Genomic DNA, 13,485 nt, shown 5'->3' with positions numbered 1-13,485 from the left:
GGGATGTATGGTGCCCATGTTGATGTACTCTCGGATCATGCATAAGGGCCAACAGTAGCGCTAGTGCGTAGTGGTCGAGCCTGGTCGCGGATAGGCGTCTGCTTGTCTGGGCGTGAAGGGGTATGAGACAATACTGCGCTGACCAGAGCGCTTGCGATCGAGCAAACGTGCCACCAGCTGCAATCTCAAGTCAGTCGTGTCACAATCCATGATAAACCGCGCACCTTGATGACATCCTTCGCCACGACCAGCGAACAGCCACCGATCGAATTGCGAATCCAGACTGGATCCACAATATCTGACGCAACTTCGACGCTCACTTGCGCATTGGCAAGCGGCGGCAGACAGAGCAATGGACGAAGGGATGCAAAGCGAGGCATTCGACTGAGCTTCACGAGGCCGTGTCCGGACAGGCTGCAAGCTGCCGGAAAGAGCAGTGCAGTTTGCATGAGACGTAGCACTGAGCCGAAGGTGAAGATCAAGTGAATCACGTCGCCAAGATCATGTACATCATCCTCTGGGTTCGCCGGCGGCACCACTATGGGTGCCGCCACTGCGACCTCTTCGGGCTCCTCAGCATCCTGCTCAGCGGCAGCTTGTCGACGATGACGACCGCGTAGTGTCTGCCGCCAATCTGCTGGCTCCTCAGTCGCAGCTCCGCCCGGTCGCCTATGAGTAGCGGCAGCCTCCTCTGCATCGATTACGCGTATGACAGACGTAGTCGCCGGTGGCAGTACGAGTGAGAAGATGACGTCGCGCGCTCGGATGTATGCAAAGCGCACAAAGGACAGGCCAACAAGTGTCAGAGACGGTCCCGGGAGCATGTAGGCAATGCCGCCCAATCGAGCTTGGGCAAGTTCATCGGCAGAACACAGCGGATAGGCGTGCTTCGTAGACTGGCTGAAGAAGGCGGGCGCAAAAGCGACAGGTTCTCTTCCAAAGGCCCAAGTAATGGCTTGACTGGTTTTGATGAGCAGACTGGACGGTATATAGCCTAGACCTTTAACATCCGCGCGTATGGCGATATCCGCGTTCGATTGGAGGGGTTGCAAGCTGACGGGAAAGATTAGCGGCTCACTATCCCAGAAGAGGGCATAAGGCCATAGGGAGAGCCAGAGCGGACCTCGATCGCAAAGTGACATGCGACTCAAAATGAGCGAGGCAGGAATCATAGGCAACCAACCGAGGATCGCTTTTGCAGCAGCGGCGTGGCTCGAGAGCAGGGTGGCAACCAGGTGGCGAAATACATCTGGACCTGCCCAGAGGCGGGTGCTAACGATCCCGTGCGTCGCAACACCAGCAAGGGCAGCTGAGCCAAGGGTGACAGCGTAGCTGATCGTTGACCAATCGTTGAAGCAGGTCACGCTGCGACAGTAAACGTCAAGGAACCAATGCGGGCTCGGCGTTCGGATGTCATACTCGGCATTGCAAACCGGGCATCTCGCAGACTGAGCGATAGCGAACTGATCTGCATCTCGCACTTCGCGAACAGCGCGCCTGGCCTGCAGTGCGTGCTGCTGAAGCGCGATGAATTCGCGCTGCATGTCTTCGACATCACGCAGCAGGGCAGTATGGGCGAGCTGGAGATGCTCGTACTGCGTGCTGGACAGCTGCGCTCTGAGCTGATCGAGCCGGCTCGAGAGAACGTGTTCACGGTGACGTACGGCTTGCAGTCGCTCTCGCTGTCGGCTGAGCTGCAGTGACGCGTCTTGTTCTATGCGCATGAGCGTACGCAGCTGGCGGTCGGGCTGATTGGTGCCGCCCTGCAGTCTGTCGAGATGTCTGTCGGGACGAGAGGAGCGATCGTTGAGCCATGTATCCAGACAGTCGGCATGGGCAACGAGGGTACAGTGGCAGGGATGCACCCAGACAGTCTCGTCAGACTTGGAGTCCTCCTTTGGTTCTGCTTCTAGGCATATCCAGCATGTACGCTCGTCTGTTGGCTCTTCGCGTACAGGCCGAGTTTGAGCGTCCAGAACCGAGGCTTCTGCTGACGACGACGATGATGATGATGATGATGACGACGACAGGGCCGTGCTGGCAGATGAGGCTGCGTTGGCGTTGGCATCGGTAGGGATGATGTTGTCAGTCGAAGCGGAGGCAACTCGGGCGTCTGGTAGGAACGTCGTCACCGGTGGCATCCTGTTGGTCCAGCGTGCGTGAGAGAGCTCGTGGGGGAGATCTGATGAACCGATGACGGCTCGAGCGCTGGCTGGTTTGCCTCGTGTCGACCGTGTCGATGTCGCGCGTGGATTGCAACGATTGCAAAGCGGTCAGGGAGACTAGCTAGGGAAGCCCGGTGGCTAGCGAGTGTCCAGACTGCATTGCTGCGATAGCACAGAGGTGACCGGTGTCAAAGAGTGTAGCGAGGACCGGACGGTGCGTCTTGCGTCACGCCTGATCGATGCCAGGCTGACTTCCGTGTGCCAAGGATAGACAGAGCGGCGCATCATGACAACGATTCCTTCTCGCATGGCCAAAGTGGCTTCCTCATCAGGCAGGACACTACTCGGCTCACTCCGTCTTACTCCTCGCTGATGTCCAGCTGGGCGTGCAGGCTCCTGGCCGATAGCCAAAGCACGAGCCCGCGCACAGTACCGTGAATGGCACAGATCTGCGCCAGAGGTCAGCTTCGCCTCGGGCTCCGGCTCACGGCTACTGCGCAGGGAGACAGGCTGATCGAGCATTGCAGATTTGCGCCATCTACGCACTCAACCTCTCGCCTGCTGCGATCCGTGCCAAAGTCAGGCAGGAATATGAGCGGACGAGATATGTCGACGATCTGGAGGCATTCGATGTCATGCTCCACAAGAACTACGCCGAGTTTCAGGAGACGATCAACTGCTGGAAGGTATGTCTGCCTATCCGCTCGCTCAGGGGCCGCCAAGAGCTCACGGTACGCACAGATGGAGAGCCATATCATGCGCTGGTTCGCGAAAGAGGAGGTTCGTTGCTTGATGACTCTCTGACTCGCCGCGGCCTCTCGTGTGCACACCACCCGACTCTGATGCGTCGGCGACTCGTGCTCATTTCATGCCCCGTGTACGCTCCTGTGATGACATGCTGATCAGGGTCTCTGGGCTTGCAGCTGCCCGCAAGGCCTGTCACATTCCGCGATAAGTTCCTCGCTGGCAGGGACGAGGACCAAGTGCTTGCTGCATCGTGACCGCCGCACGACGCTTGTAGGACGTCGCATTGCACGCAGCTCTTGGTGTCCACTGCTGTGCACCGTGTGCACGGACGCCATGAGGGCTTCAACGCCTGATGCACAGTCACTGCTGCATACGGCAACAACGACGTGCTACTGCCTGCTTAGCGGCCTTGTCGGCCAGCAGGGACCATGCATGACTGACTCAGACGCATCATACTGAGCTTGCCTGCCGTGAGACGGGTGTCTGATGACGTCGAGGGTCGCGCCTGATCGCATCAAAGGCAGGGTGGCTCTGTTCTGAGACCCGAGACGAGCAGGTCGACGGGCCCCGCATGACGGCTGCAAGCGCTCCTAGCGCTGCCATCATCGCTTCCCAAGTCAAGCGACGCAGAAAGAACCCGCTTGGCAAGGGTGAATCCTCTCGAGAGGCATCTGAGGAGTCCAACGGTGAGGAGGACTCGAGGGCGGGCAGCAAGGCGCACGGCGGCAGCAACGAAGATGACGAGACGGATGATGTGCAGTCCATCATTGCCGCACCTGGCATCATCGGTCAAGGTCAAGGTGGCTCGCTCGCCCATCCCCAGACAGAGAGACTCGCCGAATCAGCCAGCATGGAAGTACAGTCCAGCTCCTCCTCGATCGGCATAGCACCTGCGACGTCAGCCGTGCCACCGCCAGCGACAGAGTCCACCCATTTCGCCGGCCATGTACCTCAGCACACTGAAATGCAGGCCGATTCTGCAGAATTGACGGGCAGGACGACGACGATGAGCAAGGCTGCACTGGGCCGTGCCAGAGGCACTCAGGTCGGCGGGGCAAAGCCAGATGCTTCGCATGTCATCACAGACGACGACAGCAGTGCATCCACCTATGACGGCGACATCTCCTCCACCACAGCCTCGACATCTCGCGTCTCTCGTACCCACGGCACTCATCACGGACATGTCCATGGTCAGATCAGCCGGAACGCTGGCGTCTACGGTCACGCTCATAACAACAGCTCCCTGTCTGACATTGGCGGGCCGAGTGCGAGGATGGCCTTGGCTGCCTCCGCTACGCCTCCCGCCCAGCTCAGCAATCTGCCCACACGCTCAGCCATTGCATCCCCTGGCAGCAACAAGAAGCAAGCAGCACCCTCACTGCCATACGCGCCCGATCATGCTCTGTTACAACAGCATCGCGAGACTTCCGATGTCATACCCACAGATCCCTCTAGCTCATCTGGCTCCGCTAACCTCGATGACGGGCAAGAGGATAGCTTGCAAAGACTAGCCCAGCAAAATGTAGCTCGCTACGAGGCTGCACAAGCTTCCGCCCATCCGCCTGCACCTCACGGCTTCCTCGGCCGCATCACGGCAGAAGACATGCAAAAGCACATGGCCGACGCAATCTCTGGTCTCTCTTCTTCGTCTGTTCATCGAACTTACAAGATCAACCTACCACCGCAAGACCGTCCGATCAGGATATACGCTGATGGCGTCTACGATCTCTTCCATTATGGCCATGCTCTCGCACTGCGCCAGGCAAAGCTATTTTTTCCTCAAGTTCACTTGCTTGTTGGCGTCTGTGCAGACGAGCTCGTCCTCAAGCACAAAGCCCAGCCTGTCCTGACTTCGGCAGAACGATATGAGTCGGTCCGCAACTGCAAATGGGTAGGCCTCGCCTACATGAGTCACCTTTCACCGGTTGATTGGTGGCGCAGGTGGACGAAGTCATCGAGGATGCGCCCTGGGTCATCGATCAGGCCTTCCTCGATCATCACGGGATCGATTACGTGGCACACGGTAATTACTTTCCCTGAACGTCTCCTGGTGCGCTAATGGCTCGCGCAGACGAAGAACCATACGCCAGCTCAGATAGCGCAACAAAGGACATCTACTCCTTCGTCAAGGATCAAGGTCTGCCAATGTTGGACTGCTATGCCGTTCACACTCATTCTGTGTTATTCCAGGTAAGTTTTTGCCGACACGGAGGACTCAGGGCGTGTCCACCTCGGAGCTTTTGCAACGGATCGTCGAAGGCTACCGCGAAGGAGCTTACGATGGCAAGCTCATCAAGATCGGACATCCCGAGCTCTCCTCGCGCGCTGTCAGCGAGACCGGCAGTCGTCGCAGTCGAGATCAGGCAGAAACCCATCATTCGGGGGAGAGACTCCAAGTCAACGATATCGTCATGGCCGACTAAACAAGCTGGGAATGGAGCAGATTCTGGGCGATTGCATGCTTGCCAGTATAGGATCCGGGGATTGCATGTAAATCTTCGACAACAACAACAGCTTCCATTTCATGACTTGCTCGGGCTTGGAGCGTAATCCTTCGAGAGATCAATCCCCAAGCTCTTGAGATGCTTGTTTGTGATCTTCACACGAGCACCCCGTTTTGACTTTTTGTTCTGAGCCGTAGTGCGGTCGATGGGGTCCAGAATGCTTGCTTTCTTGGCGGCCATGAGCCCGGCTGGGTGAAAAGATCAGCGTCAGCAACGCGCCAGGCTTGCGCGTCGAGCCCAAGCGCACCCTCCCGCATCTCGCTAGGCAAGTCGAGCTCGCCGGGCGTCTTGATCTCCTCCCAGAGCTTACGAAAGTCTGTAGTGATCGCTCAGCGCGAGCGCGTGCCGCACTGAACCGGGACTTGCCAGGATCGATAAGGATCTTCTGACCAATCTCGTCCGGAAAGACCATGCGCATGGGTCCTTCTTTACCGAATTCTTTGCTTTCGCCGCGAGTGACGATGATCTTGCCGTCCTGCTCGAGCGTTCTGATGTGCTGTTCGACAGTCGGACAGCTTTCTTTGAGCAACGAGACCTTGATGCCTCCTTTCTCGCCCTCTGTCTTGACGATTCTGTACAAGTCTGCGGTAGTCGTGATGCGATGGAGTGGCTGCCCTGCGTATCAACAGTGAACAGCTCTGCAGCTCGCTTGATGTCGCACCCTCCAACTATAGAGATCTGTCCTTGGGTCGTACTCGACGCGCTCGTGTTGGCGCAATGCTCGGAGGAGACCGCCCTCCTGCTCGGCGCCTGGTTGGCCGAGCAGATGGGCAGAGGTGTAGTCGATGAGGTCTTCGAGTCTGACGGGTCCGTTGCGATCCTGTCAAAGGTCGATCGAGGAGTACATCAGCTGCCAACGAGGTCTGACTGCGATCAAGCCAGGCACCTTGAGATGCAAGACAGCCGCGTAGAGTTGCGTTGCAGCCTGAGTGCCTCCTGCTTCTCTCTGTTGAGCTGCGATGCCCGTACGACCCTGGTAGGCCATCTGTCGCCGAGATTCTGAGCTGGGAGCGCCAGCAGGCCGCTGAGGGAAGGTAAGCCTGGTGAGCTGCGTGTGAGCGCGCGAGCCCGTCAACGTCGTCGACCGTCGTGCACTCGTGATCGTGAGCGTGACGGGTGACCATCCAGATGGACCGATGACGAGGCGACGATCCGAGATGGCGACGTCGGGCCAGACTAGCTGGAGGGCAGGCTCGCCTCTCAAGCTGGCTCGCCCGACGTTTGAGCGCGTGATGTGCTGCCTGCCTGTCCGAACGACCATCATCCATCCACAGCTTCGTGACCTGCTCATCTGTCCCCGACAGGCTGGCGAGATCTACAATGTCACTCTCAGCAGTATTGTCCGACACGCAGACATGGGTTCGACCCACCCCAGCCAGTCTAACTTCGTCACTGCTGCCTTTGTTCCCAACTGCCTCACAAAGGGCTGTGGCCTGATCGCAGCTGGCGGCCAGCATTCTCAGATCATCATCCGATCAGACGATCCACACTCCAGCTGGGCCATCAAGGAGACCCTGAGCGGCAGCATCAACAACTCGATCTGCATCGCGCCGAGCGCCTTACCCTCAGAGGTCCCCCAGGCGATCGTGTCCAACAACGACAATTGCATCGCCATCTTCGACATCACCTGGGCATCTCGTCATCTCGAAGCAGCTAGAGATAGCACGCAAGAGTCTGACGGCGACGACGAGCGACGGCCGACTCGCTCGGCTAGGTCAGCCAAGAAGAGTCTCTCACGTGCGTACCGCGGCAGATCCGCGCCTGCTTTACTGCGCAGACAGAATCTACACTTCGACACGCCAATAAACCATTCGAGCGTCTCGCCAGACGGGAAGACGATGGTCTCCGTTGGCGATTCGACCGAGATGTTCGTTTGCGATATCAGCGCAGCCAATCAGTTCAGTCTGATGACAAAACGGCCGTGCGCTCAGGACGCGAGCTTTTCGACCTCGTGGTCACGAGACAGTCGGACGTTTGCAATCGCTTCACAAGACTGCAGCGTTGCTTTCTATGACGTCCGCAATCTCGACAGGCCCATCAATCGCTTCAGGACCTCTGCTCCCGCTCGCCTCGTCAAGCACTCTGGCGCGTCTCACGAGCTAACGGCATTCAGCGAGCAGTACGATGTAGTGCACGTCATCGATTCAAAGACGGTAGAGCATCTTGGGCAACTGACCATCGATCCCGGAGCGAGCACTGCACCCCTGCGGCCCGGTCTGTCTCTGGCAGAAGAACGAGACGCGCTGGCGGCTGTCTGTCCCGAGGGCATCTCGCCGCAAGCGTGGATCGACGGTCTGAGCCAGTACACCAACGGCCTCGAATTTGACAGTGTGACTGACTGCGACGCTGCCGTCAACATTGTCGGCCTCGACTGGAGCCCGGACGGCGAAGCACTCTATGTCGCAAGCTTGAGCGGTGTCTGTGAGTATCGCGTGGATCAGGCTGCTAGGCAAAGCGCAGTCCATTTCGAGCTTCTCTGAGTACGTCTACTCGATGTTGTTGTCTTTTCGTGCATGTGCAATCTCAAGTCAGGCGTCAGACTTGTGCCAGACGTGGATTGCGCCATCGCGACCGCACGAAAGCTGCTCGTCTGCCGAGGGATGTTGCGACAGCCAGAGTACGCTGCGCGTGTGGGCTTCGACGACCTGTACTGCTCGGCCCTCTGCCAGATCCCAGACGAAGATCTGACCGCTTTCGTCGCCCGACATCACAGTACGCTCGGCGTAGCCGAAGCAGCTCTGTACACGATAGCTATCATTCTTGTGGCCTTTGTAGGTCTGCAGACAGTCGCCACTCGAAGCGTCCATCAGTCGAACAGCGGAATCGAGAGAGGAGGCGAGGATGGTCTGCCGATCTCTTGATATCGCGACAGAGGTCACAGGAGCTGCTTATACTCCGTCAGGACTGCCGTATGACATGAAAGTGTCTCATACCATCGAGCAAGTCCGATCGCAGCACGCCCATGCGCAGATCATACCATCTGACCGTGCCGTCCACAGACCCAGTGACGAGATCGCTACCGTTGATCGCAATGGACGTGATCGAGTCTTTTGCGTCCGGTAGGATCTGTATGGGATGTGGAGACTGTGCCCTGTATGGCACGCCATGAAGCACAGGCTGCTCAGAGAGGCAGCCAAACTTACTTGATGTCCCACAAACGTACAGTGGCGTCAAAAGAGCCTGTTGAGGCAGCATAATCAAAAAGCAATCTCTGGCAGGCTTGGGAGATCGTACCGCTGGCAAGAACAGTCGCGTCAGCGTTAAAGGCGACTGCATTGACGCGGCCTGTGTGTCCTCCTAGCCGTTTGATAGTGGCGCCAGTAGCAACATCCCAGAGAAATACACTGCGATCCCCTCCACAGGAGGCAAAGCGAGTGCTGTCGTGTGAGCTGCGAATAAAATCTGAGCAGCGACATCTGAACACGTTGGCCAACCTACACAGATATGCCGAGTACTTCATAGCCATGCGCTTCGTAACTTTTGATGAGACTGGCCTTTGTCGGGTTCCAGAGCTTCACAGAACGATCTTGACCGCCAGATAGGCAGTAGGAGCCATTCGAGTTATAGACGACAGTATTGACTGGACCCTTGTGACCCTCGAGCGATCTCAGCAAGCTTACCTGTTCGTGAGCTTCAGTATCTATTTGCGTCGCTGCAGTGCAATCGCTCACCTCGCTCATGCACGACTCCGCGGTCAGCCGTACCTGCTGACACGTCATGGTCCGGCTAGGTCGGCTACCTTTCACGCGCCACGCGACGAAAGCTGTCGCGGTGAATGTCGCCAGGCTTCCATTTCCGAGGATCCTAACATACATCGCACGTACAGCATGGTCGTCAGCCTGCTTGCATCGCCAACACACTATCCGCCGGGCGCCGAGGGCAAACAGCGACTGTGCGCGCTGACGCATCAGATCATAGAAGACACCATCGTCTTTACCATTGAACTCACGCATGCACCTGATAACCGTCTGGTCCCCGAGCTGCTCGGCGCCGTACGTTTCGCATCGTGCTGCAATGTACTTTGCTCACGTGCGCAACGCAGTATAGCACAGCTCTTGACGACGCCGAGAGAATTTGGCGTGCTGATGTCGACGAGGAGCTAGGCAAGCATGATGAGCCAAACGTCCTGAAAGGTGTCATACTGATACACGACTACAGAGGGTGGGCCCGGCAAAGGTCAAGCTGCTCTCATCACAATCGGGCTGCGCGACAAAGATCGCTTTTTCTCCAACGGTCAGCATGAGTCATGAGACTAGCCCGGGTGATCCTGAACTTGTGTCCGCGGCAGGCCTCGACCTTGACAGGGTCATGACGACAGAGGGCTTCTTCACAGATCACTATTATCCAATCGTCAAGCGGATACTCACCTTTCCGATGCCCACTATTGCAGCCCTGAATGGACACACTTTCGCTGGCGGACTGCTCATCGCCATGTGTCACGACTACCGCGTGGCCAAGAATCTGGAGGGCAAAGGCCGCATCATGCTCGCGATGAACGAAGTCGATTTTGGCGCTCCCATTCCGCAAGGCATGATCACGACGCTGCGTGCAAAGATGACGCCGAACACGTTCAGAGACGTCTGCGTGCTAGGCACGCGATTCTTTGCGCCAGATGCACTCAGAGCGGGGCTCGTTGATCATCTCGCCGAATCTGCAGACGATTGCTACAGGAAATCTGTCGAGCTCGCAACGAGGATGGGTGTCAAGTCCGCCAAGTCTGCTGTCGGCATGATCAAGGTCGGCATGTACCACCACGTCCTGGCAGACATTGCTGCGGACCCAGGTAATAACGATCTCGGACCGGGAGGCGACATTGCGCCAGCCTGGGAGCGGCTGGGCGAAGTGCCCAAGTGGCAGGAGCAAAAGGCCAAGCTCTAGATCATCATCTGCAAAGATTGTACATGCTCATGCAGTCTCGGTCTCTATCGTGGTACCGCGACGCACGCTGCCCCAGCCTGTCCAGCAGGTTTCGATAAGCGGGCACTCCGAGAAGAGCATGAGTACGCACCGACGAGACGCCAATGCTTATCGATGCGTCGACTGAGAGCGACTTTCTCCCCCACTTCGGTACATGCCGGCGTCATGAGGGCAATTTTGGCAAGATCCGCTTTGATGTTCATGACCTTACCGCCGGTCGAAGTGGAGCCAATGTTGATCATCAGGACCTCGCCTTTCGCAAGCTTCTGGACCTGAAACGTGTCGTGCATGAGCTGGGCGTCGATCGCTGCGCTGGCTGAGACTTACCTTTGTCTGCTTTTTGTCATCTGTCTTGACACCGAGGAGCCTTCGCAGCAAGAAGTAGTTGATCTCGAGCTCAGTATAGATATCTGGCAATTTCCCGACCGCGCCGAGTACTTGACCGACCAGTCGGTCAGCTCTGCATACACAAGGGCTAGGTGACAGATCAGTGAACGCAACTCGCAAAGTGAAGCGTAGACCCACTCAATTTTTGTGCCCACACCGATCAAGCCGCCTGGCACTGCAAAGCGGAGGTGGTTGCGCTCGGCCAGCAAAGTCTCGACGCGACTGAAGAGAGGCTTGCAAACCGTCCTACCACCTGCTTTCTCGATGATGCCCGGTCGTACCTCGATCTCTTGGCCAAGCTACATAGGCATCAGTATACCTTCGTTGCGGACCTCTCAAGAGCGAGACTCACTCGCAGGACACCGCTCAGAATAGAGCCGCCTGCTACGCCGCCTTTGATCTCGTCCACCTCTGAGCCTGGCTTGTTGACATCGAAGCTACGAATCACAATCAGGCGCGGATCAGTCGCAAAGTCGCGCATTGGCACTGGAATGCGGGTGCACAGGTACTCGTTGACAGCCTCGATGTTGTACTTTAGCTGAGCCGAAATCGGCACGACAGGTGCAGAATCAGCCACAGTTCCTGTGAGGGGGTCGGAGGATGAGCAAGCAATGGAACGGAGGACGTGCGGGACCGACCTCTTACGAAATCGACGATGGACTGGTGGTGCTCTTCCGCTTTCTGCTCTTGTATGAGATCGACCTTGTTTCTGCGAGCAAGTGTAAGCCGTTGCCTTGGAAGATGGCACTGAGGCGCACTGTAGTATGATGATATGCTTGAGCTTCATGATTTCGATGGCAGCGAGGTGCTCGCTCGTCTGAGGCTGCGGGCAAGATTCGTTGGCGGCAACGAGCAAAAGTGCGGCGTCCATGACGGCAGCGCCGTTGAGCATGGTCGCCATCAGGATATCGTGACCCGGACAGTCGACAAAGGAGACATGTCTGCCTGTCGTGCTCAGCAGAAGATGACCCCAAGGAAGGCATCGACTAACCTTTGCAGAGTCATCTTGCCGCTGCAGCCCTCGCGCTGACAGGGCGGATGATCCTCCTTGTCGGACGGGTAGGAAGCATAGCATTGCGGCCGTGGACATTTTGGATTCTGACACTTGTAGATCTGTGGAGCAGTCAAGTGGTGCTCAGCCTTGTGGCTCACGACTCTGGCGCGTGCTGCCAACCTTTGCGTTGGCATAGCCGAGCTTGATGGTGATGTTGCGCTCCAGCTCGTTCTTGAAACGGACAGTGTGTACGCCCGAGATGGCTTTGACGACGGTAGATTTGCCATGGGCGACATGACCGATCGTGCCTGTCAAGATGACTCGCGTCTTAAGCCTGGCAACGCTGCAGCCCTGCACGGGAGCGCACCGATGTTGATTGTCGCCTGCTTGGCCATGATGACGGGCGTGAGGGGCGTCATGTCAGCCAGCTTAGGCTCTGGCTGATCGATGCCTTCGCCTAGCTCCTCAATTGTCTTTTGTCTGTCGCTGTCATTGAGCTTTACTTTTGCTCCCTTGCCGCTCGTCGGGCTCGATCTTCGTTTGCCGGTCTCCTCGACATCGGACTCCGAGCCCGAGCCTGAGCTGAGAGATTCATCTTCGCTCGCTGCGACCATCTGGCTGATCAGGCTCAAAGCACCTGCGCTTCACTTTGTCGCGCGCAAACGACGAGAGCTAACTGAAAAGCCATCTGATAACATTTCTGCGTCATACCGCACAACGCGCGCCAGCCCACGCTCGCCGAGTCGACGACGTATCCCGACGTATTGACGGGCTTGACCGACGTGAAGGATCACATCACGACAGTATGGCAATCTATCTGCAAATGACGTTTTCGCTGCTCATGCTCGAGGCAAGTCGGTGCTGCCCGGCATATGCCTTGCACCGCTATGCATTGACTGACGTCCGTGTCCTCCACCGCAGATGGGCTTGTTCATCAGTCTCGTGGTAGGTCAATCTCTCCAAGGGTCTCGATGAGCTGAGCTTCACAGCTGGCTCCAACAGCTGCCACTCCCTTTCACCTGGCGGCGGGCTATGCTCAAGTTCCTGGCAGAGAGTCCTATCGTGCGTTTCCGTGCCAAGCTTGTTGCTGCAGCTGTTCAGCTTCTGACTCGTACACAGGTTGCCAAACTCCAGTTCGGCTTGAAGATCCTGTTCATCTTCGTCGTCGTCCTCTTCGTCGGTCAGTCGTGTGACAGAGCAAGCCTGTTCGAGCTAGCTCACGCAGCGGTGCTGCAGATGCGGTACAGCACATGCTCAGAGTACACGCCGAGGGCAAGGAGATTCGACAGTCGGGCATGGGTCAAAACCTGCGCGGCGAGTCTGACTGGCGAACGCGCAAATTCCTCAGGCAAGTGTGCCAAGCGGGAATGTCGGGTGAGCCCCGCTGATCTTACTCGGGACGAGCAGCGAACGCAACATGTACCTGACCGGTTCGACGCTCTTTCTCTCGCTTATGCTGTCGAGAGTGTACGCTGTCATCCTGGACCTGATCAAGGTGCAAGAAGACAATGCACTCCTGCGCAAGCAAGCCAAAGAGGGCGGAGATGACAAATATGTCACCCTCAAGAAGGACTATGACGATCTCAGTGCCCGCTACAACGCCAAGTTTGACAAGGCTGCAGACAGCAAGAAGGCGATCTGAACGAGCCTGTCGAGGTCCTGCTGCTGCCTCTACCCGCGTGACGTCAGATAGACCGAATGCGCATGCACATTTGTAAGCGTTCACCTTCGAGCGCTCGATGGACGCGCGAGTTGTATATACGTGAAGATC

The 13,485-nt window shown here is 57.3% G+C and overlaps 9 protein-coding genes across 9 annotated transcripts; 5 read left to right on the top strand and 4 right to left on the bottom strand.

Annotated features, from left to right (window-relative positions):
* Positions 1-60: 60 nt before the first annotated feature.
* On the bottom strand, positions 61-2,141 carry L969DRAFT_15131 (uncharacterized protein; the record flags this gene model as incomplete). The annotated part of the gene is made up of 2 exons (XM_014714942.1): positions 61-177; positions 225-2,141. 2 exons carry the CDS (start codon positions 2,139-2,141, stop codon positions 61-63), a joined length of 2,034 nt encoding a protein of 677 aa, XP_014570428.1.
* A 52-nt stretch (positions 2,142-2,193) lies between these two features.
* L969DRAFT_92349 (uncharacterized protein) lies at positions 2,194-3,166 on the top strand (the record flags this gene model as incomplete). Its single annotated transcript, XM_014716000.1, has 7 exons — positions 2,194-2,272; positions 2,312-2,379; positions 2,437-2,497; positions 2,558-2,625; positions 2,693-2,851; positions 2,907-2,945; positions 3,089-3,166. The coding sequence occupies 7 exons, from the start codon at positions 2,194-2,196 to the stop codon at positions 3,164-3,166; spliced, it is 552 nt and encodes a 183-aa protein (XP_014571486.1).
* Positions 3,167-3,410: 244 nt separating this feature from the next.
* On the top strand, positions 3,411-5,605 carry L969DRAFT_84815 (uncharacterized protein). The gene is made up of 4 exons (XM_014715999.1): positions 3,411-4,803; positions 4,854-4,935; positions 4,984-5,049; positions 5,103-5,605. Exons 1-4 carry the CDS (start codon positions 3,484-3,486, stop codon positions 5,333-5,335), a joined length of 1,701 nt encoding a protein of 566 aa, XP_014571485.1. The 5' UTR covers positions 3,411-3,483; the 3' UTR covers positions 5,336-5,605.
* On the bottom strand, positions 5,028-6,401 carry L969DRAFT_608927 (uncharacterized protein; the record flags this gene model as incomplete). The annotated part of the gene is made up of 5 exons (XM_014715998.1): positions 5,028-5,604; positions 5,664-5,732; positions 5,783-6,026; positions 6,078-6,236; positions 6,303-6,401. The coding sequence occupies 5 exons, from the start codon at positions 6,399-6,401 to the stop codon at positions 5,435-5,437; spliced, it is 741 nt and encodes a 246-aa protein (XP_014571484.1). The 3' UTR covers positions 5,028-5,434.
* L969DRAFT_185619 (uncharacterized protein) lies at positions 6,194-8,135 on the top strand. Its single transcript, XM_014715997.1, has 2 exons — positions 6,194-7,896; positions 7,956-8,135. The coding sequence occupies exon 1, from the start codon at positions 6,553-6,555 to the stop codon at positions 7,894-7,896; it is 1,344 nt and encodes a 447-aa protein (XP_014571483.1). The 5' UTR covers positions 6,194-6,552; the 3' UTR covers positions 7,956-8,135.
* Positions 7,945-9,135, bottom strand: L969DRAFT_44327 (uncharacterized protein; the record flags this gene model as incomplete). Its single annotated transcript, XM_014715996.1, has 6 exons — positions 7,945-8,300; positions 8,350-8,507; positions 8,560-8,596; positions 8,651-8,805; positions 8,855-9,036; positions 9,088-9,135. The coding sequence occupies 6 exons, from the start codon at positions 9,133-9,135 to the stop codon at positions 7,945-7,947; spliced, it is 936 nt and encodes a 311-aa protein (XP_014571482.1).
* Positions 9,136-9,168: 33 nt separating this feature from the next.
* On the top strand, positions 9,169-10,356 carry L969DRAFT_84810 (uncharacterized protein). The gene is made up of 4 exons (XM_014715995.1): positions 9,169-9,408; positions 9,459-9,519; positions 9,575-9,649; positions 9,705-10,356. The coding sequence occupies exons 1-4, from the start codon at positions 9,244-9,246 to the stop codon at positions 10,292-10,294; spliced, it is 891 nt and encodes a 296-aa protein (XP_014571481.1). The 5' UTR covers positions 9,169-9,243; the 3' UTR covers positions 10,295-10,356.
* Positions 10,322-12,328, bottom strand: L969DRAFT_43109 (uncharacterized protein; the record flags this gene model as incomplete). Its single annotated transcript, XM_014715994.1, has 10 exons — positions 10,322-10,371; positions 10,425-10,605; positions 10,661-10,808; positions 10,859-11,019; positions 11,073-11,302; positions 11,359-11,429; positions 11,479-11,661; positions 11,712-11,833; positions 11,895-12,022; positions 12,082-12,328. 10 exons carry the CDS (start codon positions 12,326-12,328, stop codon positions 10,322-10,324), a joined length of 1,521 nt encoding a protein of 506 aa, XP_014571480.1.
* Positions 12,329-12,542: 214 nt separating this feature from the next.
* Positions 12,543-13,485, top strand: L969DRAFT_84808 (uncharacterized protein). Its single transcript, XM_014715993.1, has 6 exons — positions 12,543-12,564; positions 12,636-12,659; positions 12,717-12,776; positions 12,834-12,894; positions 12,951-13,062; positions 13,122-13,485. Exons 1-6 carry the CDS (start codon positions 12,556-12,558, stop codon positions 13,354-13,356), a joined length of 501 nt encoding a protein of 166 aa, XP_014571479.1. The 5' UTR covers positions 12,543-12,555; the 3' UTR covers positions 13,357-13,485.

This window comes from Mixia osmundae (assembly GCF_000708205.1).
Source record: "Mixia osmundae IAM 14324 unplaced genomic scaffold scaffold_1, whole genome shotgun sequence".
NCBI classification, from domain to species: Eukaryota; Fungi; Basidiomycota; class Mixiomycetes; order Mixiales; family Mixiaceae; genus Mixia; species Mixia osmundae.
This window is presented reverse-complemented; position numbering and strand designations above follow the sequence as displayed.

Bases quoted from the DNA above. Each gene is read 5' to 3' on its own strand.
- L969DRAFT_84815 (XM_014715999.1), top strand. From the start codon at position 3,484: ATGACGGCTGCAAGCGCTCCTAGCGCTGCCATCATCGCTTCCCAAGTC. The intron at 4,804-4,853 runs GTAGGCCTCGCC...TTGGTGGCGCAG, and splicing joins CGGTCCGCAACTGCAAATGG to GTGGACGAAGTCATCGAGGA. The intron at 4,936-4,983 runs GTAATTACTTTC...TGGCTCGCGCAG, and splicing joins GATCGATTACGTGGCACACG to ACGAAGAACCATACGCCAGC.
- L969DRAFT_185619 (XM_014715997.1), top strand. From the start codon at position 6,553: ATGACGAGGCGACGATCCGAGATGGCGACGTCGGGCCAGACTAGCTGG.
- L969DRAFT_84810 (XM_014715995.1), top strand. From the start codon at position 9,244: ATGGTCGTCAGCCTGCTTGCATCGCCAACACACTATCCGCCGGGCGCC. The intron at 9,520-9,574 runs GCAAGCATGATG...ACACGACTACAG, and splicing joins TGATGTCGACGAGGAGCTAG to AGGGTGGGCCCGGCAAAGGT. The intron at 9,650-9,704 runs GTCAGCATGAGT...TGTCCGCGGCAG, and splicing joins AGATCGCTTTTTCTCCAACG to GCCTCGACCTTGACAGGGTC.
- L969DRAFT_84808 (XM_014715993.1), top strand. The intron at 12,777-12,833 runs GTGCGTTTCCGT...ACTCGTACACAG, and splicing joins TCCTGGCAGAGAGTCCTATC to GTTGCCAAACTCCAGTTCGG. The intron at 13,063-13,121 runs GCAAGTGTGCCA...CGGGACGAGCAG, and splicing joins CGAACGCGCAAATTCCTCAG to CGAACGCAACATGTACCTGA.